This window comes from Trachurus japonicus, chromosome 7 (genome assembly GCF_045865225.1).
Source record: "Trachurus japonicus isolate A0001 chromosome 7, Traja_1.0".
Classification (NCBI taxonomy): Eukaryota; Metazoa; Chordata; class Actinopteri; order Carangiformes; family Carangidae; genus Trachurus; species Trachurus japonicus.
Window position 1 is genome coordinate 28,506,372 of NC_140913.1, and position 26,454 is coordinate 28,532,825.

General features: G+C 43.1%; 1 protein-coding gene across 4 annotated transcripts in view; it reads right to left on the reverse strand.

The window, feature by feature from the left end:
• Nucleotides 1-22,917, reverse strand: part of tmcc1a (transmembrane and coiled-coil domain family 1a) — a 47,075-nt gene extending 24,158 nt beyond the window's left edge. Inside the window, exons 1-4 of one of the 4 annotated variants that reach the window (XM_085782689.1) lie at nt 22,820-22,917; nt 21,670-21,751; nt 11,195-11,240; nt 8,308-9,224 (exon numbers count right to left, since the gene is read on the reverse strand). In XM_085782689.1, coding sequence (XP_085638815.1) covers nt 8,308-8,976 — 669 coding nt within the window. In that variant the 5' untranslated portion in view covers nt 8,977-9,224; nt 11,195-11,240; nt 21,670-21,751; nt 22,820-22,917. Of the gene's footprint in view, nt 1-8,307; nt 9,225-11,190; nt 11,241-21,669; nt 21,752-22,819 lie in introns of all 4 variants that reach the window. The other 3 variants (XM_085782690.1, XM_085782692.1, XM_085782691.1) reach the window with 3 other exon arrangements.
• Nucleotides 22,918-26,454: the final 3,537 nt, after the last annotated feature.

The following is a 26,454-nucleotide window of genomic DNA, read 5'->3' on the forward strand; positions in this document are numbered from 1 at the left end:
TAAATGTCCTTGAAAAGTGAACTTGACCAGCGCTGGTTCAGACATCTGTCTATTAATAGAAGCAGAGAAGCAGGCAGAGCGCTGTAGCAGACTTTCCTTCCTCATTCAGACCCAGATCAGAAACCTATAAAACTGGCTAAGAGGGAATAACGGCTTCAGCCTCCCAGCTTTATCTTTCTTTCTTTCCCCATGACTCCGTGATCCATCCTGCTGATCAGCCCACCCTGAACACACACACACACCACACACACACCAACATTTATCTTTCAAACATTCCTCCACCCCATCTCTTTTTGAGCAACTCTCTTTAGTCCATCCTTTCACACCACCACATCCGCCTTGATGGTTTCACACAAAATTGCTTGTTATGTATCAACTGTGAAGCTGTAAATGTGTGTGTGTGTGTGTGTGTTACTGCCCAAACGTGTTCCCAGTGTTGTGAATGCTAATAGCAGCCAGTGCCGGGTAAGGGCGTTGGCCTACATGTATAATCACAATGAATATTCAACAGCCTAATTAAACAGGCTGAGGCTACGCTTCAAAGGGAACACAAACAGTTGGGTGGAGAGTTCAAGCGCACACACACATACACACACAAAAGATGAGCACCTGATTCAAGGCAACTCCCCTGATTTTACATAGTACAACAACACATTTACAGTGCATCTATTTACTTTGTTTCCTTCACACTCTTTGAAGTTGAAGACTGTCAAACACAAACTTTTCTTTAGTGTGACACCTCGGCACCATCCACAACTCTCTTTAAATGTCACCCAGAAGACTTCATTTAAATACGTGTCAGAACAGGAACAGGAACAAGAACGAGCGGTGTTGCTTCAGCACTGAGATCGAAGTGATAAGACGCCATTTCAACATGTCTTTCATACAGCTCAGAGGGAGAAAGCTTAATTATGAGGTCTAGAACAATTAGCACTTGGTGAAATGAACACTGCACTAATTTTAGAAGTCATTTTTTCACACCGTAAGGGTTTTTTTTTTTGTTCCACCTGGCAGACTGATGAGGTGGCTGTGAAATCCCACTCTGAACGTCATTCATCTGGCGCCCCGGCCCTCTTTGAACATCACCCTGTTACCATGGAGATGGCCAACCAACTCCCCTGCTGTCTGAGCTCCGAGTCCGGACACAGGTGACAGGGTGAGTGTGAACTGAAGGGGGGAGTGAGAGCGTAAGAAAGACGTTTCTTAAAGACAAGAAGTGAGATAAACAGTGAGACGGTACAGTACTGAAGACGTGAAGCACGGAAAAGCGAAGCCTCCCGATTGATACAGATCCTAGACAAAGCTACACCAGCCAGTGTTGTAGTTAAGTCACTAAATCTTACGCCCAAGGCCAGGTCTGACTCACCTAAGAAAATTTCAAGTCAAGCCCCATTTCCTGAGTCTGAGTCGGTGTCATCAAGGTAGAGGCTGACAACAGTCATGCTCTAACACTGGCCCCTGTCCAGTTAAACCTCTGCCAGCCATGACAACATACAAATAAAAAATCCACATGAAACACAAATGACCCAGCCATCACCATTTTAAATACAAGCTAAAAATGTAAAGTTGAAAGTTTGAAGTGAAAAGAAAGTCAGAATACAGAGTGCTCCAACTTGTGAGTTAAGAGTCCAAATCCAAGTCATCAGCTCACAAGAACGACAACAAACGTGCTAATTCATAAAATAGTATAAACACAGGCTACATCAACACGTTTGTGTTTTAATCTAATTCAACTAGGCATCACATTTTCTATGTTTACACCTGGCATCAGCAGCATTACTCCAGAGTTTTCTAAGCCCTAAAATAGAGATTTCTGGAAAGGCTGCTGACCCCATTTAAGTCTTAATACTCCAGGGTGGTGCTTTAGTCTGGATAGAGACTGAGGGACCTGAGACTTCTGTCACCCACTCAGGATTGCAGTGGTGAACATAACATGAGTAGCACATTACAAGCACAAGCACACATTACATTGCTAACCTTACTGTCTTTTCTGGCAGCTGTTGTGATTTTAAAATCTGCATTTTAATTACAACATTTTCTATTTTCTGTGCCTGTTCATAACAGATCACCTATGACATGAAGTCTTTGGTTTTCAATTTAAAATCATGGTCATACAGTAGACCGATCAATTTGGTGAACAAAAACAGACAATTTGAATACAAATTCTCAAAGTAACACTACTGTTAATGACATATTACAAGTTAACCTCCACAAAGCAGGGTATAATATGATGGGATGGAATTTACTGACGGGCATGGCACTGATACACTGATAAAACACCAAATGAGAGAACATCTTTTGCAAACTAACACCTACTTGAGAACAGTTAAAGACATAAACACGAACTCAGACACACACGGCCCATTTCTAGCAAGTAATGGAAAGCAAGAGCAAGAGCAGAAAGGAGGGCAGAGTAAAAGGTCGGAACAGGAGATCCATTGTGTTTAATTCAGTCGATACCGGTGTTTGTTCTGCTCATCATCAATTGACACACAAATATGTGGTCAGTTTAATGGACTTGCATCCTTTTTAGGTGACAAGTAGGCTTGGCAGCATTACACTTGCCATAAAAAAAGATGGCTGAAAGAAGGAGGGAGTTTTTGTTTGTCCAAGATGAGGGACAGAGGATGAGTGAGAAATGACAGGAAGGGGAAATGACTAGAGGGCAGATAAGAGGACAAGGACAAGAGAGGGGAAAGATAACAGTGGAGTGGAGGAGGGAGATTAATGCACTTTTGGTCCTTAAAAACCACAAGCCACTAGTTCCTCATTTGACTTTAACACTGTAAGAAGTTCCCATTGTTAGTTAATGTAAACAACTCTGAACCACAAAGGGTCATGATGGTGCACTGACGGTAAACACACACGCTGTGCCTGAAAAACAATTATCAACAGGCTGGTAGTTGGCAAACACAACACTGTGATGACATCACCTTCAGTGTGGACCAAGAGCACATGCTTCATCATCCCCATGGCTGTCTCTCTCTCTCTCTCTCTCTCTCTCTCTCTGTCTTTCTCTCCCTGATGAAAGTCAATCGAAACTCAGTTGTTTGATTACACACAGGTTCGTGTGCTTCTGTGACCGTGTTTACGATGACTAGAGGACAAGCTGCCGAGCCGGTGTTTTGATAAGACTTGATTGCTGTTTGTATGCATCTGCAGACCGGGTTGTGCATATGTGAATGTGACCTAGCAATACCCAGTGTTTGTCTTTTGCAGCTTTTCAAATAGCTCAGTGTCACTAAAATAGTTCCAGGACGAGCTGTGGTGTGTCCTGGTGGAAAGGGCACAAATGCTTTCATCACCACACTGCCAGTAGCCCGGGGAGGCGAGAGACGATGAGAGCGCAGTGATGAGGATGTTAAACTAGGAGGGACAGGAACAAGCCCCAGGGGACCAGGTGATGTCTGACGCCTCCCACTGACACTGCTCCTTACTGCTCTCTTACAGGACCAACACAAGGGTGGTGTTACAAAGGAGGATCAATCCCTTTAAAGGTGATGGTTGCCTTAAAAATGCAGACCTTAATGCTAAAAATTCATTACTCTGTTTGTCATTAGTTAAAAAAAAATAAGATAAGAATTACTTTAGATTCATGTGTCTAGCAGCTCATCTACCATTTGCAGAATATTAAAAAGCCTGATAGGTGCAAAGGATCTTCTATATCCCCCCATCCTGCAGTGAAGAGAGAGTTTGCCAGGTATTAAACTTATTATAAATGCATTGTCATAATAAAGAACCGCTTCTTCAGGTAATGTAAGTCTATTATTAAAAAGTATAACCAAGCCAGATTAGAGAAACAACACAATCAACTTTACCATAGGCACTCTTGAGACATAACATTTTTTCAACAACACAACATTTTTCCATATGTACAAAATTAAGCTTTTTTTTGTCTTTTGCATGTAAATAAAGAGCTGACTACATTCCTTTAGAGCATTTCTAGTTTTAGTCTGCTGCATACAGCTGCATGAATCCAGCTGTGGCATGTTTTGAGCTGGTGAAGGATACTGCAGATGAACATGGATGAATGCAGAACATGGAAAACAGTAAGTATGAAGACAATAAAAGACGAGGGATTGGCAGGAAGGCAGGTGGGGCATGTGGAGACGAGGCCTGGGGGAAGGAGACGGGGTCATCTACCCAACCCCCTGTTTTCCAATATTTCTCAACATTGCGCTATTGGAGGGGAAAAGGTTAGCGAACATTTGCAGATGGGCCCCGGAGAGGGTTATATGTTCTCCAAAGACAAACACAGCTTCAGTCTTTCTCACACACAGTAATCCTATGCTGCGAGAGAACTAGCCCCAAGGCTTAGCTTCTGTTTTGTCTCAACTCTGCAGCTCATATCCCACTAGAACCTACTCGTCTGTTCTTTCCCCCCGTCTCCTGTCCTAAACTAGTCTTACATCCTGACGCTAAACATTTTGTGCCTTCCAGCTCTTCACTTCCACTGTTTGTTTTTTTTTTACTGTTGTTCTGTCTCTCCATCCCGCTGAGAGGAGAAAAAATAAAACAACCAGACAACATCAGTCTGGGTTCAGGCCTGTCTGTCAATCTGTGCACGAACACGTTGATGCTACCAGGCGGAGGAAAGTCTACCAGCACTGTTACGCAGAGCTGAAGATGAACAGGGAGGGTGTAGTCACTCAATCTATTAATCAGCAGCTAATTTTAATGAATCCCACAGGCTGAGCACCAGCTGCGGAGGAGACCTAATGCTGCGTTTTCACACACACCCCCTCTGCTCTCTTTAGCAGAACTACCACCATGGGACAGACATATGAACCTTATGAACAGTTTTAGTGAAAGCTAAAGTACCCTGCTTTTGCAAACAAGTCATAAATGTTACCCAATCAGCAACGATCAACTGCTTCCCCTACTGACGGCTCCGATCGACCTCATGGGCCAACGCTGCTGCAGCACGAGTTACTGTTTAACAACAGCTGAGATAAAGTACATTGACGAAACATTTAGTTACTGTATGGATTGAACTACCTAGAAGTGAATGGACAACTTAGGACAAAAATCTCTGTTGATCAACTTCTGACATGCAAAAAGTCTGCAAACAATCCTGCTCCATCCTAAGTTGTCAAGCAGCTGATCTTCACACTGTTTCTGCACATGACAGCAGAGTCTGTTGTTACGATTTCCACTGCTGGCCTGCCTGTGCAAGAGAGCTCAAAGCAGCCATAACCACACTCTTGGCACAATACCAAAGACAGAGAGAAAGAGTAGAGAGGTGGAAAATGATATGCAAAAGCCTCACATTAGCATTGTAAAGATAATAAAATACTTTGCCAGCAGCAAAAAAAAAAGTAAGTCATGAATGGATCTGCAGCATGGAGATGAGAACACACAGACACGCTTGTGTGTTTTAAGCTTACCTTGGAGTACTGTCTGCGAAGACTGAAGCGTTGCACCATCCTGACTGACTGACTGATGCAGCCACAGCTGGACCCCCTGCTCTACGCTTCCCCACTCATACCCCTCCAAAGTACACACTGCTCACATAGTATGCTTCACACACACACACACACACACACACACTGAAGGCACACACGGCGCTACCCTCCTCTCCAAATATCCATGTGCACACACATTTCTAGTACACGCCACTTTCGCCTACTATACAAACACAAACGAAGAGAGAGAAAGAGAGAGATGAAAAAGGAGGGGGAGAGCAGGCAAAGATAAAGACAGCTCAGCTGTGTTGCCCTCTGCTCATATTCACAGTGATCCCATGAGCTCTGTCGCTTTCTCACACAGACACAGTCACTCGCACAAGATGCTCACACCACAGGGCTGCCAGTGCACAAATGATTTCCAGTACACACACACACAAACACACACACACACACACACACACTGGTGTAAATAACAATGAGGCTTTACAGTACAGTCACACAGATACACACCCCTCCACATCCTCTTCTAAACCACAGCACAGATAACACATTCATACACAGCTAGTGCTCAGCTCTCACTCATCTACGACGAGGCAAGGTTGCCTCCTGCTTCCTGTCAGTGAGCCGAAGGGTGGGGTGAGGAGGAGGAGGAGGAGGAGGAGGAGAGGGAGATGGGAGAGGAGGAGGAGGGACCAGCTGATTGTCTTTACTAACTCTCTTCAGGGACCAAGGGAGGGGAACCGGGAGGGAAAGAGAGAGAAAAAAGGAATAAAAGGCAAGGGGGGTGCAGGAAGCAAAGAAAGAGAGAGAGAGAGAGAGAAAGAAAGAAAGAAAGAAAGAAAGAAAGAAAGAAAGAAAGAAAGAAAGAAAGAAAGAAAGAAAGAAAGAAAGAAAGAAAGAAGAATTGATCACAATATTAACCACCCCTGCAACACACTCAACTACCCTCGACCTACACTAACAGCAGGATGTCACACACACACACACACACACACACCTCCAAGGTCGACAGCACTGTTACTATGGCAACCCAAGCAGGGCGTAGTTCTAGGCAGCAAGTTTCGGCGTAACCAAGGCGACCGCTCGGATGACCTGCTGTGTTGCTGTGTGTGGAGAGACGGGGCTGTGGTGTGTGAGCTGTAGATGGATGAGGGAGACAAGGGGCGAGGCCACAGGAAGGTTGACGGCGGCCTGTCAGCAGCAGCAGCAGCAGCAGCACTAACGGACAGACGTCTGGCTCTCTGTCCCGCTCCGTCATCTCACGAGAGGTCGTTTTCACAGGACTGAAGGACACTTGGTTTTACAGATGAAGAAATGAGGAATGACTACAGTAGAACGGGCGGATATATTAAATTTTAGCTCACAGATTACGGCTTTCGGTTATTCATAGTCACTTTTCTAGACTTACGGTACGAGCAGCTGCTGGATTGATAATCAGCTATTAGTCAGTTTGTGACAACACTGATACAGAGTCTGTGGCTACGCTTATTTCACAAATCAAAGGAACAGGCCAGTCCACCACAAACATGAGCTCATAATGCAAACACAACCTCAACATGAACCAAGCCCCAGAGCCGCTCACACAGCAGGTTAGTTCGCTTATCACACAGTGACCTCTGGTGGCGAACAGCACAAACTGAAACAGCCTGGTAGCAGGTCTACTACATAAATGTGGTCATCATGACGTTATGTTTAAAGATCACATTGTAAAAGGAAGTGAAACCAATACAACACAGATCTATGATAATAATTACACAATACAGAAATTGACAAAATGGTAGTGATAATACTGATCTCTGTATTAGAGACACAGCCTTCCACAAACAAGCAACCCGCTGTTAATATACTATTAATGTTTATCCAAGCAGAGAAAATTTCTGGAACCACAAAGATGTAGACCATAGCGTTTACGGCTCTAAGGATTCACGAACTTCTAAAGGAGACAATCACAATTTTTTAAATCTCTCAGATACCTTCAAATACCTTACTGTAGCAGCTCCGAAGAGGAAGTCATACAGGGTAGTCTTTGTTTTGTGGTTAACGTACTGTAAAAAATAATTATGATTTTGTAGATGATCTGTCATCCTAGTTTCAGACAGAATGGAATAAGGGATGTATATTTTGATTTTTTTTTTTTCTGACCGATAACCAATGCTCATTAACTGATTATTAACCGTTAACTGTTAAGATTGAAAAACGCTTAAATGCTCTTGGGAGCGATTGACAATGTTTTTTTTTCTTGCCATTATTGAACACACACATGTGCTGCAACAGCTGATCAGCGCCACATCCATTGTGCTCTGCCTAAGGTGATTGTCAGCTCATCTGTGGAGCTGCAGGTGAACCGGCTGGAGAGCGGAGCGCCGTCCTCTTTTGTTTTTTGTCTTTTTTGCAGTGTCGTTGTTAGAGGTGAAGCACACCTGTAGGGTATTTATTGTCTGACTTTCCTTCACAGGGACTGCGCTGCATAAACCACATACTGTCAGTCCTCCCTATGTAACTTTTTGCTGCAAAATATGACTGAAGGCAGGTGGAAGTCTGCACGTGTCGACACGCCCCCAATTTAAAAAAATTAACCGATAGTATTAATCGGTCAAAGTTCTTGTTTTCGTAGAGTTTTTGGTGTTAAAATGAGCATCTGTCTATTGTTTGGAGAGAGAGACACTTTAACTCTTGATGAACAGCCAGTACTGGACGACATCAGACAGCAGTAAAGGCCCACTCCCTGCACTGCACTCACAGCTGAAACAGCAGGAACTGTTACATCATCACCAAGGTGAACCCCAGCATTTGATTGATAGTTCACTGACGAATAAAGCCTGACAACAGTAAAGCGAAAAAAGAGGCGCATCGATCAGCCTGTCTGGTGATGATATGATTCACGGCTTCTGTCACTTACCCTGTCCGTCTCCTCCGTGGACTGGTACCCTGATGACAGCACCACATCGCCGCCGCCGGTGTATCCGGGGGCGGGGCTGCTGGGCGTGGTGTCGGTGGTGGAGGAGGAGCGCGGGCGGCTGGCGTGCTGCTGTGGATCAGTGGTGTTTCGGCGGCGTGGGGCCTGGGGGCTGCCTCTCAGGAGGGGGTCGCGGTCTCCGCTCCCCGATCCCGACCCCTTGCTGCGCCGGCTCTGCAGGCTGGTCCCACGCCTCATCGTACCCACAGCCGCTGAGCCCTGGCCAGCTGCTGCAGAAGAAGGAACCACAGGAGCAGAGAGGCAGTCAGAGTCGGGACAGCAGGACCCGGGGGCATCCTCGGCGGCGAGGGAGGAGGTGCCGCCTGCTGACACTACAGAGGAAGACGAGGAGGAAGACGAGGAGGTGATGGTGGAGCCAGAGAAGGAGAGACGTTTACGCCGCTGCTGGAACAGCTGTTTCAATCCCTGGCCAAGAACCCCCATGCTCTCCCTGGCGTTCTGGCTCATCTTACTGAAAGACGGGTGCTCTGACTGGGACGAGGCCCTCTTCAGCCCTGAGCTTTGCGACCCCTCTGCCTGTCTCTTAGCTCCAGGTCCAGGACCGAGACCCACCCCCTCTGGCTCCCTTTGACCGTCATCCCCCCGGTGCATGTGGCCCCACTGACCACTAACGAATAGCAGGGGGAGGAACTGTCCTATCAAACAGCACTGCTAACACTTCTCTCACTATCTGTCAGACATGCAGAGGACAAGGGCTACAGTAGAGTACAAGCAGAGAACTGTGGAAGTGGAGATGGGACTGTCTGATGGAGGGTTCGATCGGCTCAGTGCTGGTCAGGGGGATGAATCCAAAGAGGGATCATTCATCTTTTCATTCAGGAACAAGTAGCCATGCTGGTCTAGTACAGAGAGAGAGAAGATGGGTTATGAGAGGCTTGAATGTTGCCAAATCCAGTGATATGCAGTCACTCATTTTTGCTTTTATTATTGACCATTTGCATCTTTTAAATTTCATGCAAATGGTACAAAGTGTTAATGCACAGAAACTTCTCTAGAGTTATATAATCTCTAGACTGGAGAACACTAATCAGCCGTGAAGGACCGATAAGTAACTTTGCAATTGAAATTTAAGAATAACATACACTATCACCAGATGGACAGGCTGCCTTGGTGACAGCCACGCCAGTCCTCTGAATCATTCAACATTCAAACAGGCCGATGTTTCAAGAGCAAACACAAGGAATACAGGGAAACAAGCTGGATCCAAGTTAGCTAGCATACTATGAAGATCACAACATAAAGCAGAATGAATTTAAAAGTAAGCCAGTACATGCCAGTTAAAGGGATAGTTCAACATTTTGGCAAATTGGCCCATTGCCATAATCCCTATAGTTTTAGGAGTAGGTTTGTTTCCTTTAAAGGGATAGTTCACCCTAGAATGATATTTCGCTCATTATCTACTCACCCTCATGTTGACTAAGGGCTGGAAGAAGTTTCAGATTCCTCCGTGGCTTCTCTGAGTTACAGGGGGTCTCGGCATAGCAGTGCATGTCCATATAACGGTTGCAAAGGGACACCGGAGCTCTTCGTAAAAAAACACACACAAAAAAACATCCAAATAAACTCCATGATGCTCGTATGTAATGTCCGTCTTGTGCTGAAGCCCCAAATTGCGTAATTGTCCCAAAAAAAATTAAATAAGTCTATATTTTAAGCTTGTTTGTAGCGGAAGCTTCTCGAAGCTCCTCTTCCTGGTCCGTCCAAATCTCGCGTGATTCGCAGTAACCGCACTGACGCATACTGACGCCGGCGCAAATCACGCGAGATTTGGACGGACCAGGAAGAGGAGCTTCGAGAAGCTTCCGCTACAAACAAGCTTAAAATATAGACTTATTTAATTTTTTTTGGGACAATTACGCAATTTGGGGCTTCAGCACAAGACGGACATTACATACGAGCATCATGGAGGTATTTGGATGTTTTTTTGTGTGTGTTTTTTTACGAAGAGCTCCGGTGTCCCTTTGCAACCGTTATATGGACATGCACTGCTATGCCGAGACCCCCTGTAACTCAGAGAAGCCACGGAGGAATCTGAAACTTCTTCCAGCCCTTAGTCAACATGAGGGTGAGTAGATAATGAGCGAAATATCATTCTAGGGTGAACTATCCCTTTAATTGTCAGTGCAAGCTGTTTTCAGAACGGTGGAGCAGAGTCGCAAGCTGCTCAGAGCTACACTACGGAGGCTCATGGGATTTCTTGGTTTCCCTCATCAAACTCATCAAATACACAATCCAACAACTCTAAAACGCTGTCGTGGACAAGTTGTGACCGGCACATTCACCACGCTATGAGATAATAACAGAACGTTACGAGACAGAGTTGTTTTCGAGGTAAATGCAGAGATGCTTGCAGAAAAACTGCCCCCGACGGGAACGCACATCAGCGGTTTTGCATGAATTTACCTTGAAAAACAACTCTGTCTCGTAACGTTCCGTTATTATCTCATAGCGTGGTGAATGTGCAGGTCACAACTTGTCCACCAGAGTGTTTTGGAGTCGTTGGATTGTGTAGATGCAGGAAACTAAGAAGTCCCATTAGCCTCCGTAGTGTACAGTAGCTCTGAGCAGCTCACACCTCTAGCTTGCACCGACAATTAAAGGTAACGAACCTACTCCTAAAACTATAGGGATTATGGCAATGGGCCAATTTGCCAAAATGTTCAACTATCCCTTTAAGAAAATACACAACAGCCTAGAGAAAGGTGCAGCCAGAAAGACACAAGGGGCTGAGGAAAACGATGTCGAAAAGAATAGAGTGAGAGAGGGAAAGTAATAATGACTTGGATCAAAAGAAGAAAAACCCACCTACCATCAGCCCAACTGTCAGCCGAGAGTCACTCACTCTTGTGGATTACCTGAGATGAGGGAGACAAAAAGAAAAACAAGGAGTCATTTTTTAAGATGTTGAACTTCACTCTTCAATTCCCTCGCTGATCTCAACCTGTTCAAACCATCGCACATCTCCTCCTGATTGCAATCAATACACATTTTCACTGTTTGCTGCGAACACGCTGGGAATATTGAACAGAACATGTGCGCTACACCGCTTTGTTTGTGTGTGTGTGTGTGTGTGTTTGCATGCGCGTGTTCCTTCAGGAGCTCATTTAGTATCCCCCAAAGCAAGCCTTCCTCATCGTGCAGCAGTATCAGGAGACAAGGGTTTCCGCACTAGGACCGACACACACAGTGCAGTGTGGCAAACAACAGATCGGTGCACACAATCGCCTCCTGCAGCCTTGTCGTAAACTGTCTCGCTGAATTTAAGTCATTGACAGAACCAACAGAGACACCTGATAAAACACAAGCCGTCTTCCTCCAGCACGAATCTTATTGGTGGAGAAGCGATCACCTCAGAGACGGACCCACAGACAGACAGACAGACAGACAGACAGACAGACAGACAGACAGGCAGGCAGCAGGCAGGCAGGCAGGCAGCCCGAGCCTCCCTGCAGCATCAATAGCTGCTCCCATTGAGGGCAGGAAAACAAACGAGGCAGGAACATCGAGAGCCTGGGGAGGGACAGTTACATATTCAAACTATATTCCTTCAGCTGCAGTGTCAGGTCATGAAGAAGAACACAAAGTTGGGCAGACAGATGCGCTCACATGCAAACACTTCTCACAACTGCAAGGGTATAATCCATGCAAATGAGGCTGCAACAGAATTAATTCACATCACTACGAATACCATCAGCTGTTCAGTTGGACACTATAGGTTCAGACAAAGAGGAATAAGAGGAATAAGAGAATAAAGCATGAAGCTACTTGCAGGGAACATATCACTTTTCACAGCGTCCACACGTTCGGTGCCAAGAAAAGGACACACATACACACACACACACAAACCCATGCGCACAGAAGCTTTCACTTTCTACACAAGCTGATCTTAAGTCTGATCTTGTCTAATCCTTTCAGTTCAATAAGCAGATTCAAGCCAGCAGATACTGACATGCTTAATATAGAGGCTGCGTGTTAATATGCTGGTGCCAATCAGTTAAATGCAACTGTCGCCTGCCAGGGAGGGAGAGACAGGAGGAGGGGGGGGGGGCAGGTGTTCACAGGTTCACTATAGTCACCTGTTAACTTGCTGCTGCCTGTAGCGATCAAGATACAGTGCTGTCGACCGTTAAGCAGTGCTTTTCACACTAATGATAACACAGCCGCGGCTGGGTGTTTTCACAGTTCCAGTTATTTTAATCAAATTTCAGTAGAGATTCAGTAAATCATGATTACAAAATAAAGTGAGTGCAAAAATCAATATCTGACAAGAAAAACGCACATTGTTTCTTCATAATAACGTTTTGATTTCTTTTTTTATGTTTTGCTTTGTAAGAAACTGTAGATTACTACAAAGATATTTTGAGTTTTTATTCCCGGTAATTATTTCCACAAAGGATGAATAGTCATGCATGCACATACAGTAACAGAATCAAGTTCATGCACACTTGATATGCATGCACAGTTTCAAAGAGTTTGTAAGTAGGAGTCACAGTTAAGTGTGATTGATTATGACAGTGACTGTGTTTTTTGGAGTGAGTGGTGGTAAACCTAAGTTTATCCTGTCCTCAAGCTGAAGTTGAGCCTCAAGCCCTGTCCCGACCCTGGTGCCCATCCCTCCCTGTGTGTGTCTGTAAATCCCCTCCTTCATCCCCCATGCTGATCCTGGTGCTGGATTGGATGTTTTCTTGATTGCCTATGGTTTTATATTCAAACTAAATCCTCTTTTAGGAGCCTTTAGAGGATAAAGCATTATTGTCAGACTTGGTGTAGATGCTTGTGTACGCATGAGAGCTCCTGAATCTTTGGTCAGTTTAAGCAAGGCTTGTCGTTCCACCTTGATGGCGTGATGACGCAATAGAACAAACAACAGATGGGTCTTTGAATAAGGAATGTCCTGTTCTGACCTAAAACTACATCATTTGACAACTCTGGAGTCTAAATCTGGATTGTGTTATAGTTTTAAACATCTAACACAATATTGCTAACAAGATATAACCACATAATGTTTTAAAGATAATGTGGCAGTGGAAAAATCTCAAGTCAGGTATCCCTTTTTAACCTAACACTGACATGTTCAACAGTGTTGGCTTTAGGCAAATTTTGACCAAGTAGTACTTCAGTGCTTGTCTAAAAATACCTCTGGTAAACCTCAAAAACATGATAATGATAGTATTGTAGTGAATTTAATCCCCGTGCACCACAGAAACAGATGTGTGACAGACTACAGTATGTGTGGTTCTCAGTGTTTAACAGGTGTCAGTGACAGCTGGGGTCAGCAGTGTCAGTGACTCAGCATTTTTCCTCAGATCTTAATATAAGTATCTACACACATACACATACACATACACATGGACAGGCACCTTATGTCCCCTTGTCTCTACCGCTGCTGCTCATTCCCTTCAGCTGAGCTGCCAATCATCCAGCCCTACTGTCTTTGTCTTTGACCAGCTGAGCTAAAAGAGACAGTGAAAGCTCAGCAGAGCTCTGGCACTGGTGGACTGGAAAAACAAAACAAGAAAAAACAAAAAAAAACAACAGCTCATACATTCACAACTTGTCATCTTGCTGACACCGACCTGCAAGTGTGAAATCACAGGATAGATCCAAGATAAACAACAATCATCATGTTTCTTTATTCCTCTCACTCCCCTGCTTTATATAAACAAGGTCTGTCAAGTGCTGCAGTTTGACAATAAATTATAGCGTTGCCGCTTTTAAATGTTCCCTTCAGCTCTTTGGCTATAAAGCAGCTGCAGATTCAATCAGGCAGAAAGGTTATATTGATGATATATTAAAGTGTTCTAAAATCACATCCATTATCATTATTGGACAAGGAAGACTGATGTAATTATTTAATACGAGATTAAGCCCAGGAGCTACAAATGTGAAGGTGACAGCTCCAGCAGCTGAGCAATAAAGCAGACAATCAGCAATTTACCATAATGCAAGATAAATTATTTATCAGCACTGCGCTGTCATAGTCTTTGCATGCAAATAGCAGTTCCAGTGAATAGTTCCAGCACATCCAAACCAAATATATGCACAATTGCCAGACACCAGTTTCTTCTGGGCTTTTCTACTCAATTCTACAACTGACTTTTAAAAAAGAATAAAGAAAAAAGTTGCAAACCAGGCATGCCCAACACAAGTGGGGGTCAATCTGGCCTGTGCTCTTTGACACTGAAGCAGCCATGTTGTTCATTGCTGAACATACAGTCAGTTAATTCAAAAAATGCCCATAGCTTAAACAAGCCCATGCAGTGTTTCCAGAAGGGTATGAGAGCTGGCGTGGAATAGACCGCTCTTTGTTCCCACTGAGCCACACACAGGCCCATCGCTGCTCTTTGTGCTGCGCCTCTTTCACTGACAGACACACATCAATAAGAGGGGAATTAGGCCAGAGAGTTCTGGCAGCGATGTTTGTGTGTGACTGTGTGCATGAATGTGTGTGTCTTTGAATCAGACAGAGAGAAAAGGAAAAAAAGAAAAAAGAAAGAAAGAGATAACGGGAATTATATTCTGCGGAAATGTGCATAGGAGCACATGTGTAAGTGTGTGTGTTTGTGTGTGTTGTCTTGACTTTGACCAATGGAAAATGGACCATATCTCATTCAGCAGCTGCATAATGACAGCATGGGCAGGAAACAGGAACAATCGTTATTGTATTTATGTGTGTGTGTGTGTGTGTGTGTGTGTGTGTGTGTGTGTGTGTGTGTCGGGCTGGGAGGCAGAGAATAGGACAGTTGTATCAGTCCTGACAGCGCAAGAGATGACTTCAGCATAGTGCAAAGGAAAAAAAAGTGTGATAAGAGACACTACTCTTTGTATCAGACAGACAGAGAGAGGGAGTAAGTGACAGAAGGTTGAGACAGAGGGCTACAGAGGTAGTGAAAGAGACCGGGCTGCATCAAAGGCATCAAACGGTCCACGGCGCGTTCTGCCCGGGCCGTGTCGGGTTCAGCCGGACGCTCAGCAGAGATTGTGTCTGAATGAGAAGGTGAATGGCAGGTTGTTCCCTGACACAGGCGGGCTAAATGCCCTATTGTGCAAGATGAAACCCCGAAGGGAGGCCGCACTGCCAAAGTCGCGCTCAGCTTTCCAAGAACAGGACAAACCAGAAAACGCAGTTATTTACTGATCAACGTACAGATATTAAGGAAACACATGTCTGCGTTTGCTTGTTTACAAAAGTTAAAGAACGTTTGCTTTGCACTTGTCTACATGCTTTCCAAACCATTTAAAGGGATAGTTCACCCAAAATTGAAATTTCACTCATTATCTACTCACCCTAATGTCGACTAAGGGCTGGGAGAAGTTTCAGAGTTATCCGTGGCTTCTCTGAGTTACAGGGGGTCTTGGCATAGCAGTGCATGTCCATATAACGGTTGCAAACGGATACCAACTGTCTTCGTAACAAAAAAACACCAAAAAACATCCAAATACCTCCTTGCTGCTCGTATGTAATGTCCGTCTTGTATTGAAGCCCCGAAATGCGAAATTGTCCCGAAAAAAATTAAATAAGTCTATATTTCAAGCTCGTTTGTAGCGGAAGCTCCTCTTCCCGGTTCATCAAATTTGGACGAACCGGGAAGAGGAGCTTCGAGAAGCTTCCGCTACAAAACAAGCTTGAAATATAGACAAGACGGACATTACATACGAGCAGCAAGGAGGTATTTGGATGTTTTTTGGTGTTTTTTTGTTACGAAGACAGTTGGTATCCATTTGCAACCGTTATATGGACATGCACTGCTACGCCGAGACCCCCTGTAACTCAGAGAAGCCACGGATAACTTTGAAACTTCTCCCAGCCCTTAGTCGACATGAGGGTGAGTAGATAATGAGTGAAATATTAATTTTGGGTGAACTATCCCTTTAACACTATGTGATGCAATATATGACTGTGCAGGTGAAACCCACAAGTGCGAATATGCAAGAAGTCTGTCTTACCTAATATTTCTTCTTTAACTTCATCTCTTAGGCAACAGAGGACCATCTGTAACCACCCTCCTCTCTACCTCCTCTCACTATATATTGCTGAACAAAACAATACAAATGTTGATCACAAAAAGAAACAAATAAAATGCATATAAACACGATTATTCCACAAACACACTGAGACAATAGGAACAGTAGGTGGTATATCGAGTGTGAAGCTGAGTCTGAGTCACCTAAAACAGCCTAACAGAGTCTGTGAAGTGGGAAGCTGCAAAAACACAGAGAGAGGAACAGTGGCAGAGCGCTTGTACAAGGCTGTAAATATCACATGCATCTCTGTGTGTAAGTTGCGCGCAGGGAGCTGGACGGTGAATAAATCTAGACAGTAGGGGCAGTCATGTGAAACATAATTTAAGACCGGCTGTGAGTGATGAAACTTAATGCTGAACGAGTCTGTACGTTTACTCTGAGGGGGGGGGGGTCGCGTTTAAGGGACCTCTCTGCACCTATGCTCAACACCACAGCAAGTGTCCTCATGAATAATTCACCATGTGCATGGATCCGACACTGGTCCGTGTTGACTACAGCTACAGTACAGTGCAGATGCTCGGTGCAGACATAATGGATCCAGCCAACGGACAGCAGCCTGTTGAGGATCTGATTCTCTCGCTGTTTACAAAGTACAATATTATCTCAAAGGGGGGATTTTAAGTGGACAAGAGGTTAGGAATTAGTAAAGATCTTAAGCCCTGCAAAGTGGCCTTTACTTACTAACCTGATAGGTGTTTAACAGTGGCCAGGGTTTTCAACTTGGCCAACGGAGCTCATATTCCACCCGCTCTGGCAGAGAATCATCGACTGTCAACAGGCTGGAAACCACCTACACACCAGCTGAAATCTCATACCAGAGATTGTGTTAAAGGCGCACGGCCATAAGGGATGGGACGAGGAATGCATGTCGGGGTCAACGCACGCTCTCTTTGTGCGACTACAGAGAGAGAAACCTGCCAGGTTATAAGGCCACGGGGCCATCTGGCCGCTTGCGGTGCCAGCAGGTGAGAACATCTTTTACGCCAGCCGAGACATAAATCATCCGTATTGTCACCTATTTAAATAACTCCTCAGTCAGATCTCTGGGTTCAGGTAATCAGACACCTCTCAAATTCACTCGAGGGGTTAGTGGGGCTCAGCACATCCAAGCTCTGGTCTTCGAAGTGTTTACTGTGAACGTGATATCGGGCTCAGCACGTACGCTGTGGGTCAACAACATCAAGCCAGCAGATCTGCAGATTTAAGTTAAAAATGAAACTCATCCTGGCCCCCAAAACCACAACTTCTACTCTTCCAAAGTCCAGCATTTGAAGATAAGAAGGTGCAAACAAATTGAAAGATGTTCAAAGCTGAGGAAAATGTGTGTATCACATAATATTGGCCTGAACAACTAGTGCATGGTATGAATTCAAGTAAAACTCAAGTAAATTCAATCCTACTGTGTTCATGGAAATCATTTAAAGGTGCTATTTACAAGTTTTTGTAACTGCTACCTATCCAACATAAACATTAAAAGCTTTTTACTCACCAGTCTAGAAGAAACATTGCAAGTTCAGCAAGAAACTTTCTTTTGTTTTCTCGCCCAGAGCTGTTTCTAGCAGTAGAAAGCGATGTCAAACGTTTTTCTGCTCTTACTGTCACTACTTTTCTCCCACTGAAGTCAGTATCCTAACGAGCTGACCCTAGCTCACTCCATCTCATGATATCACTTTGCAATTGGGAGTCACTGGAGCATCCAGTCTGCCCTCAGTCCAACATGAGAGGAGGAACAAGTAGCACGATCCAGTGGATCCACACAGCGTCTTCTAACCCCTCGGCTTGTAGACACAACGATGTCTGGAGCTCTCGGTGACAAAACTGTTGTTAATGTTAATGTCAGCTATGTAGCATTAGCAAAAACGAAGAATAGTTTTATAATTTTTCAGTTTGTCTTGAGACAATAGTCAGGTGCACATATTAACACTGAAATTGTATCAGAATCATTCATTCACTACTCCTTACTCGCTATTTACACACATCTATATAAAGGTTTATGTAAAGTGTGTTGCTTGCTGTAATCATTCCCTTTGTTCTTAGTAATTAAAAGACCTCTTCTAAAAGGAGCTACAGGCCTGGTTCTGTGTAAAAATGTATTTGAGTTCACAAATAAAATGGATATTAAGCGGATCAGGACTTGTAAGACACGTAATATTGCTGGCTTTATCTAGCTTGTCACAGGTCAAAGCAAAAAATGAATGCTCAACTCATGTTACAGCTATGGCTTCAAAGGTGTGACAGGAAATTTATTAAATGCCTGTTTTACACAACTGAGCTGTACACAAGCACCGAAAAAGCAGAACGTCAAGTCGGGACTCTTGTTTTATTCCTGTTTGCTTACATGTTGTATTCATTCACATTGACTGATGATTATCCACACGCATTTCATCTCAACTGTCTGTCTCTCTTAGCATGTCCTGCTGCAGCGCCTATATGTTCATCTGACAGTATCTGAGACTTGTGATAGGATGTGCCCCTAGATGCAACCTACTAATTAGCTGTTGTGACTTTTAAATAAAAGGTACTTATTTAGACATAAGACCATCAAACTAACATGTCTGAGCTGGTTTTTGACTAACTTTGGAAGATATTGACTGATTTTCCTAAATACGGAGCTCAGCTATGTTTTAAAGTGAAAACTCTTATGACGCTGTGTGACCCCTGCCTCTTTTCTGCCTCGGTCTTCAAACGGGAAAGGATCAGAGGGAAGAAGGCAGTTCGTTGCCACTAGAAACAGCAGCCTTTATAAAGGAATTTCACCTTCACTCTGGAGGAGTGGGAGTGAGTCCTACTGAAGTAGAAGAAATCCAGTCTGTCAACAGCTCGAACATTAATAGCAAGGATGGCACAGACAAACTTTTTGCTGTCGGTGCGTGAGTTGTTGATGCTGCTGATTGCAGCAGTGATGAGGCATGATTAAGCAGCACTGTGACACCTCTGCAACATTTATGGGCTTTTTTTTTTTTTTTTAACAGCCCAGCTGGAAGAGGAAGGTGACAGAGAGTGTGACACAAAGGGTGAGAGAGAGTGAAAGGAAAAACTGCGTTTCCTCTCTGACACACAACACTTCCTCTTCAGCCATGGTTGGATCTTTGGTCAAGGGAACAGAGCCAAATCTGAGTGATGCTGAGATTGATTTGACTTAAAGGGATAGTTCAACATTTTGGCAAATTGGCCCATTGTCATAATCCCTATAGTCTTAGCAGTAGGTTTGTTACCTTTATTTGTTGGTGCGAGCTATTTTTAGAACGGCAGAGCAGAACCGTGAGCTGCCCAGAACTACGCTACGGAGGTTCATGGGATTTCTTGGTTTCCCTCATCAAATACACAATCCAACAACTTCAAAACGCTCTGGTGGACAAGTTGTGACCTGCACATTCACAATAACGTAACTTTACAAGACAGAGTTGTTTTCGAGGCAAATGCAGAGACTGCTTGCCGAAAAACTGACCCCGACGGGCACGCGCATCAGCGATTTTGCATGAATTTACCTCGAAAACGACTCTGTCTCGTAACGTTCTGTTGTTATCTCATAGCGTGGTGAATGTGCAGGTCACAACTTGTCCACGAGAGCATTTTGGAGTTGTTGGATTGTGTATTTAATGAGGGAAACCACAGAATCCCATGAGCCTTGGTGGCGTAGCTCTGAGCAGCTCGCGGCTCTGCTCCGCCGTTCTAAAAATAGCTTGCACCGACAATTAAAGGTACTGTAACAAATCTACTCCTAAGACTATAGAGATTATGGCAATGGGCCAATTTGCCAAAATGTTGAACTATCCCTTTAACTGAGGTGAAGTAACAATGATGACCTATATAACCTTATCTTTATCTTAATCAACACCCCTAGAGCTACAGTGGAGAGAGTGTTCCCTCAAAAACCAGACGAGTGCTGGAACAGAGACACAATCCCTCACTGGCTTCCCATTTGCAAACACGACCAATTATGTTGGTTGGAATGCACGACCAAGCCAGGGGGATGCTGGTGCCAAGCATTGAGCCCAGGCAACCCAGGATATGGGGCATTGTGGGTGCAACAAACCCTCTGAAGCAGAGGGGAACAACCAAGCATTATGCACTTAAAAGATAAAAGTGGGAAAAAAAAGTCACCTCATTATCAAACGTGACAAATATTTTAAAACACCAAGTAAAGTATCGACTCACTGATCATCTCTATACCACTTGTCCTATTGTGTGTCGCAGGTCGCTGAAGCCTTTGCATAGCACAAAGTCTGGCGGAGACAGCACAGTCATGTTCCCAGAGGAAGTGTTACTTATTTAAATGAACTCTACAGTACCCTAAAATATAGTTTTGAACTGTTTTATTTGGTTAGTTGATTGATGTTTCACTTCCATCAGTAAGACCAAACTATGAATTCTGCGTAGCCCATTAGATACCCTGTTACATTTTATGTCAATCAAAAGACTGCAAGAAACACAACGTCATACACCAGTGAAACAAGGCTGTATTAATGTCTATATAAAAACCATATTAACGTCCAACAATCTGTCTTGCATCCTTATAAAACAAGACTTTACACGTCTCTACCAACGTAGTAAACAATAAAACCATTATATGTATAACCTTTACTTGAATCCACTTCCTGTTTTCATCTTTTTTAATCAAGTGTCAGCAGATTTCTAGTGAGAAGAATGAGGCTTCCTGTTCACACAGCCCATTTATCAGCAGCACCTGTGACAGTCAGGTGAATAATATATACAGCAAAGCTGTGTTATTCTTGTCATCTGATCTATGATAAGCACATATTCACCACATCTGAGGCTGAAGTGTTAAATGAAGCTGAGGACAAAGCAGGTGAGAAATCCACTCTGTCTTACAAACCACCTAGACGGTAAACATCATGCACACTTAAACACATGTATATATACACACACAAACACATCACACTCATACAAAGACTCTCAATTCTTAGCTCAGCTCCCAGTAGAGAAAGCACAACGTGAGTGCAGTGGGAACAGGAGGAGGAGGAGGAGGAGGAGGAGGAGGAGGAGGAGGAGGGCAGCGTCATCGTGGTGGTCTGACCATCGGAGTGAGACATGAATGGCTGTGTTAGCAGTGCCCTGGAGGGGCAGCCAAGCTCTCAGCCACTTAGCAGAGTATGCTGAACAGATAGTGGGGTAGATCATGTCATACCGGACCCTTACATGTGTGTCTACTGTATGCGCTAAGCAGTATCAAACCAACCAGGTTATATATTTTTAAAAAATGGTCAGAGATGTGAGTGTAAGAAGATGAAAACAAACCTTCAGTCCATAATCATGATGGTGGAGCAGCTTTTCCTTCATCGCAGGGGAGATGACAACCTGCTACGTCAGGCCCACAGGTCTTCAACAAAAGAAAAAAAAGAAAAAAGTGAGATGGAAACTGTAATCTCTTAAATGCTTCCTTGGCACATATACTCTCTGCATCACCCTGCCTGCTGTGTGAGAGTGTGTATGTCTCTGTCTGTCTCCCAGACACTGATAATAATAGGCTGCAGGGGAAAAAAAGAAAAAAAAGAAGAAGCTCCTCTGTGAAGAATACTAGGCATCAGATGTAATGAGGCTGTGGACAGCCATCCCATTCCAGGCCATGAAATGTCTTTAACCCATAAGATTGCATTAGCCGGTTGAGCCCGCTGAGACTAAAATAAACCCTGCTGAGGGTTTATTAAAACTTCTGCAGCCTGCAAAAAGACTGGCAAGGCCATGGCTAATATTATAGGCCACGGAGGTACATCAATATAATAGCATCACTGTGAACAAAAACAAAAATTAACTGTCAAAAATAATAATAATAATAATAATAATAATAAATAATAATAAGCTAAGTCCTATTTCCTTATTTCCTTCTATTTAATAGTATAGTTTACAACTAAAGAGACCAATTTGACTAATGTTAAATAACACTGTGGTCAATGAAGTAGGCTACCTCACCACATGAATACTATGTCACCACAGGAGATGAAATAAAGCGACCATTACGAAAGATAGGTCCAGAAATGTCCCCGTTGAGAAACAAACACACACAGGGTGCCTGACGGTACTTTACGCTGCAGAAAGTGATAACAAACGAGAGCCTGAGAAAGCTGTTGTGAAATTACAAGAAGCGAGTTGTAACAAGATTTAAAAAGATGTAGAAACGTTAAGTTCAATGCCTGTCAGTGTTGTCAGTGAGCAGCAGCAGCAGCAGCAGTTGTGTGTTAACGGACTCAGGTTGACAGTCCCGTTAATGTGTCATCGGACTGTGCCGCTAAATACGATGAAATATCTACACCGACGCTGTAACAGCTTCTCCCAGCAGCACGCGGACGCGCCACACATCTCCTACACGCATAAACGGACGGTAAAAAAAAAACAACAACCCGAAAAACTAAACTAAAAAAATGTATTTTTTTTTTTTCTTTACACTTACACGGCGGGTGAGCAAACTGTTGGAGCTGACACAGACGTTTGGCGAGCAGCACCCCACCTCCGACTGCTGCCGTACGCCGCCCAACGGACGGTGCGCCCGCCCTCTCGAATCTGACGTCATGACGCAACATAGCGGGAAGTTAACCAAAGATTGTCTAGTAAAGGTAAGATGTCTCACTCGCGTGTTTGAAAAAAAAAAAAAGACATATTCACCTCAGTCTCTCGTTAACTGTATGCTTACCAAACACATTTGTGCTGTTTTTGTCCTTCAAAATGTTACATTGTCTCTATTTCTTTTAAAGATTCTGCAAAGAGTTTTCATTAAAAATGCGGTAAGAAATTAATGTTGACATAAAAATGATATAAACAAGATGAGATCGTTTTTTTCTGATGTCTCCACTTTTAGATAAGAAATATCTTTGACAAATGGTAATTAGGCTAATTGATTATTTTGTGAAAATGCCAAGCATGTAGCTTAACTTGGTTACAGTCATTAAAATAACTTTTTCGACCTTGGGTGATGAGTAATTGATTATTTTGTGGTCAAATTTTTTGAACAAAGCGGACTAGATTGGTAGATTCGCCCAATTTGTTGGATCACTTGATTTGATGTCACCCTACTTCCTGTTATGCAGAATTATGAATCCCATAAACTTAAATAAAATAAAATAAATAAAAAATCTTTAGTTTGAAGAAACCAAATATACTTCCTAAACAGCCCTGCTGGGCATTCGGGGCACTCGAGTTTATAGTCAGAAACAGAGCAGTTGAAATGAGCGCCAGTCCATGACTTGATAAAAATCAACAGTTGAAGTTGAAGACATAAAACTAATCTGTGATCATTTAGCTATATGAGTGACATGGACACATTTATCTTTGTACGACAGTGAATGTTTGGTTCCTCTGAAATGTTTGTGTTCTCTTACCTAATTCAGGTTTGTAGGGATAAAAAAAAAAAGAGAGCCACACATTGGGGCACAAATTGATCATTTTTCTCTACTCTTGACTATCTGCACAGAAAAAAAACAACTAGTTGATGACCGATTGCTAATACAATTTAAGTCAAAACACCTTTAAACACGGTGTAGCTTTATCTAAATTCAGTGTGTGTCACTGACTTTTAGAAAACAAGATGGTCTACAGGGTTTTATTAAAAAGTGAAGCCACTCTCTCTACACATAAATTTGGTTCACCATATCTCTGCACAGAACCAACCCCAAACAAAACAGATGATTATATAACTCAACCTTGATGTCAAACCAGTGGGAAAATACCAATGCAAAAATATTTGTTATAGTTCATTTATCTCACCAAAACAAAAGATCCTGACGTATTCCTCTTGACATTTTCATCAGGGACATTCAGGGTTAATCCTTTGTTGGCGAAGTGCATGATGCAATTTAACTGATTGACATTTTCCAAACTATCCTACAAAGTTACTCTAATTCCTTGTTATTTATAGACTGATTATGTAGGACAGACAGAGAAAGTAGCCCAATGTAGTCGTCACCATGACTGTCATCTGTCAAAGACCTCTGACCTAATCTCTTCTCATGCAGTGGTCAACAGGAGCTTTATTCTGTCCTTATCCACTGCAGACAGAAGCTTGAAATCAGACAAATTAAATGTCATTGTCTTATGCCTGAGAAATAGTTTCACATCAGAGCTTAACTTCAGCCGATCTGTTCTCTCACACGTTCAGAGGATGGCATGACGTGCCGGTGGAGGCATTTCATTTCTGGATAATAAGTGCAAGGTCTCCTTCTCATAGCCTCAGTAGCTATGGCAACATAAAATGTATCGCCAGTGTCCGTGTTGTAAATCGTTCTTTTTTCATCCACATTTCTGGGAAGTCAGACATGAAAAGGCGTTTCAAACATTTAATTAGCTAAGTAATGCATTTTCTGTCTTATCAGCCTGTAGCAACACAGTAACAGTCTCATATAGCCTGGTACATGTCTGTAGTGTAAGACAACTTAACTGAGCTGTAGAGCAGTAATTGGCACCCAAATCAGACCTCATGAAAATCCAACTGTAACATCTAAAGATATGTAATGCTTGTCACCATGTTTGATGTCTTCTTTATGCTTAAAGTCAGTCCGACATGCCTGCTCGTTTTGCCACATAGTCTTGTTTGATCAACAGTATACACTACAAGATATCTTTTTTCTCCGTTTCTCCAGATCCTGAAACATTGTTTGGACTCAAGAGAAAAACCTTAACCCATCTAAATTATTATACAGTTAGAGAAATGCTAATTTCTGAAGGAACAGTCTACATGTTACTTAGGTGAAGGTGTTTGTCGCTGTACTTGTGGTCTAATTTCTCTCCACTAGATGGTAACAGTGACTCAGTCTCAGACATGCTGGTGAGAGCAGCTGTGTGTTTTGACAGGGCTCTGTGTGAAAACACACTGTATGTAGCCTCATGCTGTTGAAATTTAAACTTCACTGTGATTTGAACTCACATGAAAACTTTAGTCTTATCTCGTTCAGCTGAATTCACGGGGGCGTCCTGGTTGAGTTTAGAGGAGCCAGATTGGAAGAGGGAGTGGATGGGAAGAGGGGTAAGAGGACACATGATGGTTTAAGGACTGAGAAATCTGTGTAATATGCGAGTGTGCCGTTTTGTTTTTTGGTGATAGTTTTGTACTGTCTGAATTCCCACAGTCCTGCACTTCCTCTCAACACATCATGACTTCATGCAGTTGTTTTACACCTGATTATTACAGGTGGATTACAAGGATCCTGTTTGTTAGTGTGTCACCTAATGATGTAAAATAAATAAGAAGAATGTATTGGTGAAGAGAAAAACTGAAAACGATGAAAGTAGGCTATCTAGTTTTTGTAAATGTAACAAAGACTGTGATAATTCTAATCTTAATTTTTATGTAGATATGCTCCGTTCTTTAGGAAACACAAACTTCCATTAAGACACTTTAAGTGACTTAATGTGAGTGTTGTTCAGGTGGATATTATGTCTAGCTGGGCACCATCTAGTGCTACGAGGTTCAAGTTTGATTTTGTAATTTTGGTTTGTGACCAAATAATTGCAAAGGAAATCCAGTAAACCCCTGCTGAATAGAGCCTGGAAGGTTTTACAAAATAAGAGAAAGCACAGCAGAGTCTCCACCTGCAAAGACGTGTCCATGATATGAGTGACAATTACCAGTAGGCTATATTAGACACAAACAAACAATATGATTAAAAAAAAAAAAAAAAAAAAGGATAGAGTTTTAGTGGAAATGCTAAGAGACGTCCTTCAGCGTTTGTAACGAGAAGCCAAATATGCAAACAAAAGGTCAGGTTGAAAAGGTCTCATAGCATCTCTCAATAGAAATCAAGATCATCTTCACTTGGAACAATCTATCAGTTTGAATGGGGACAAAACTATCTTGTGGCAGATTAAGTGGTGTATATAACAAGCTTTATTCTAAGTGAAAATGAGCACATTATACAATTTTAATTTCCCTTTGAGCGCACAGTTAATTTAGGAAAAATCTGGGAGAGAAATCTTAATTTAAACTCAAATGAGGACGAGGATAAAACGCGGCAGGTGGTCTGGTGATGCAGTAATTTGCATTACTTGTTAAAAATAATTGAAATCTGCTCTCTCGTTTATTCAATAACTTTCTGT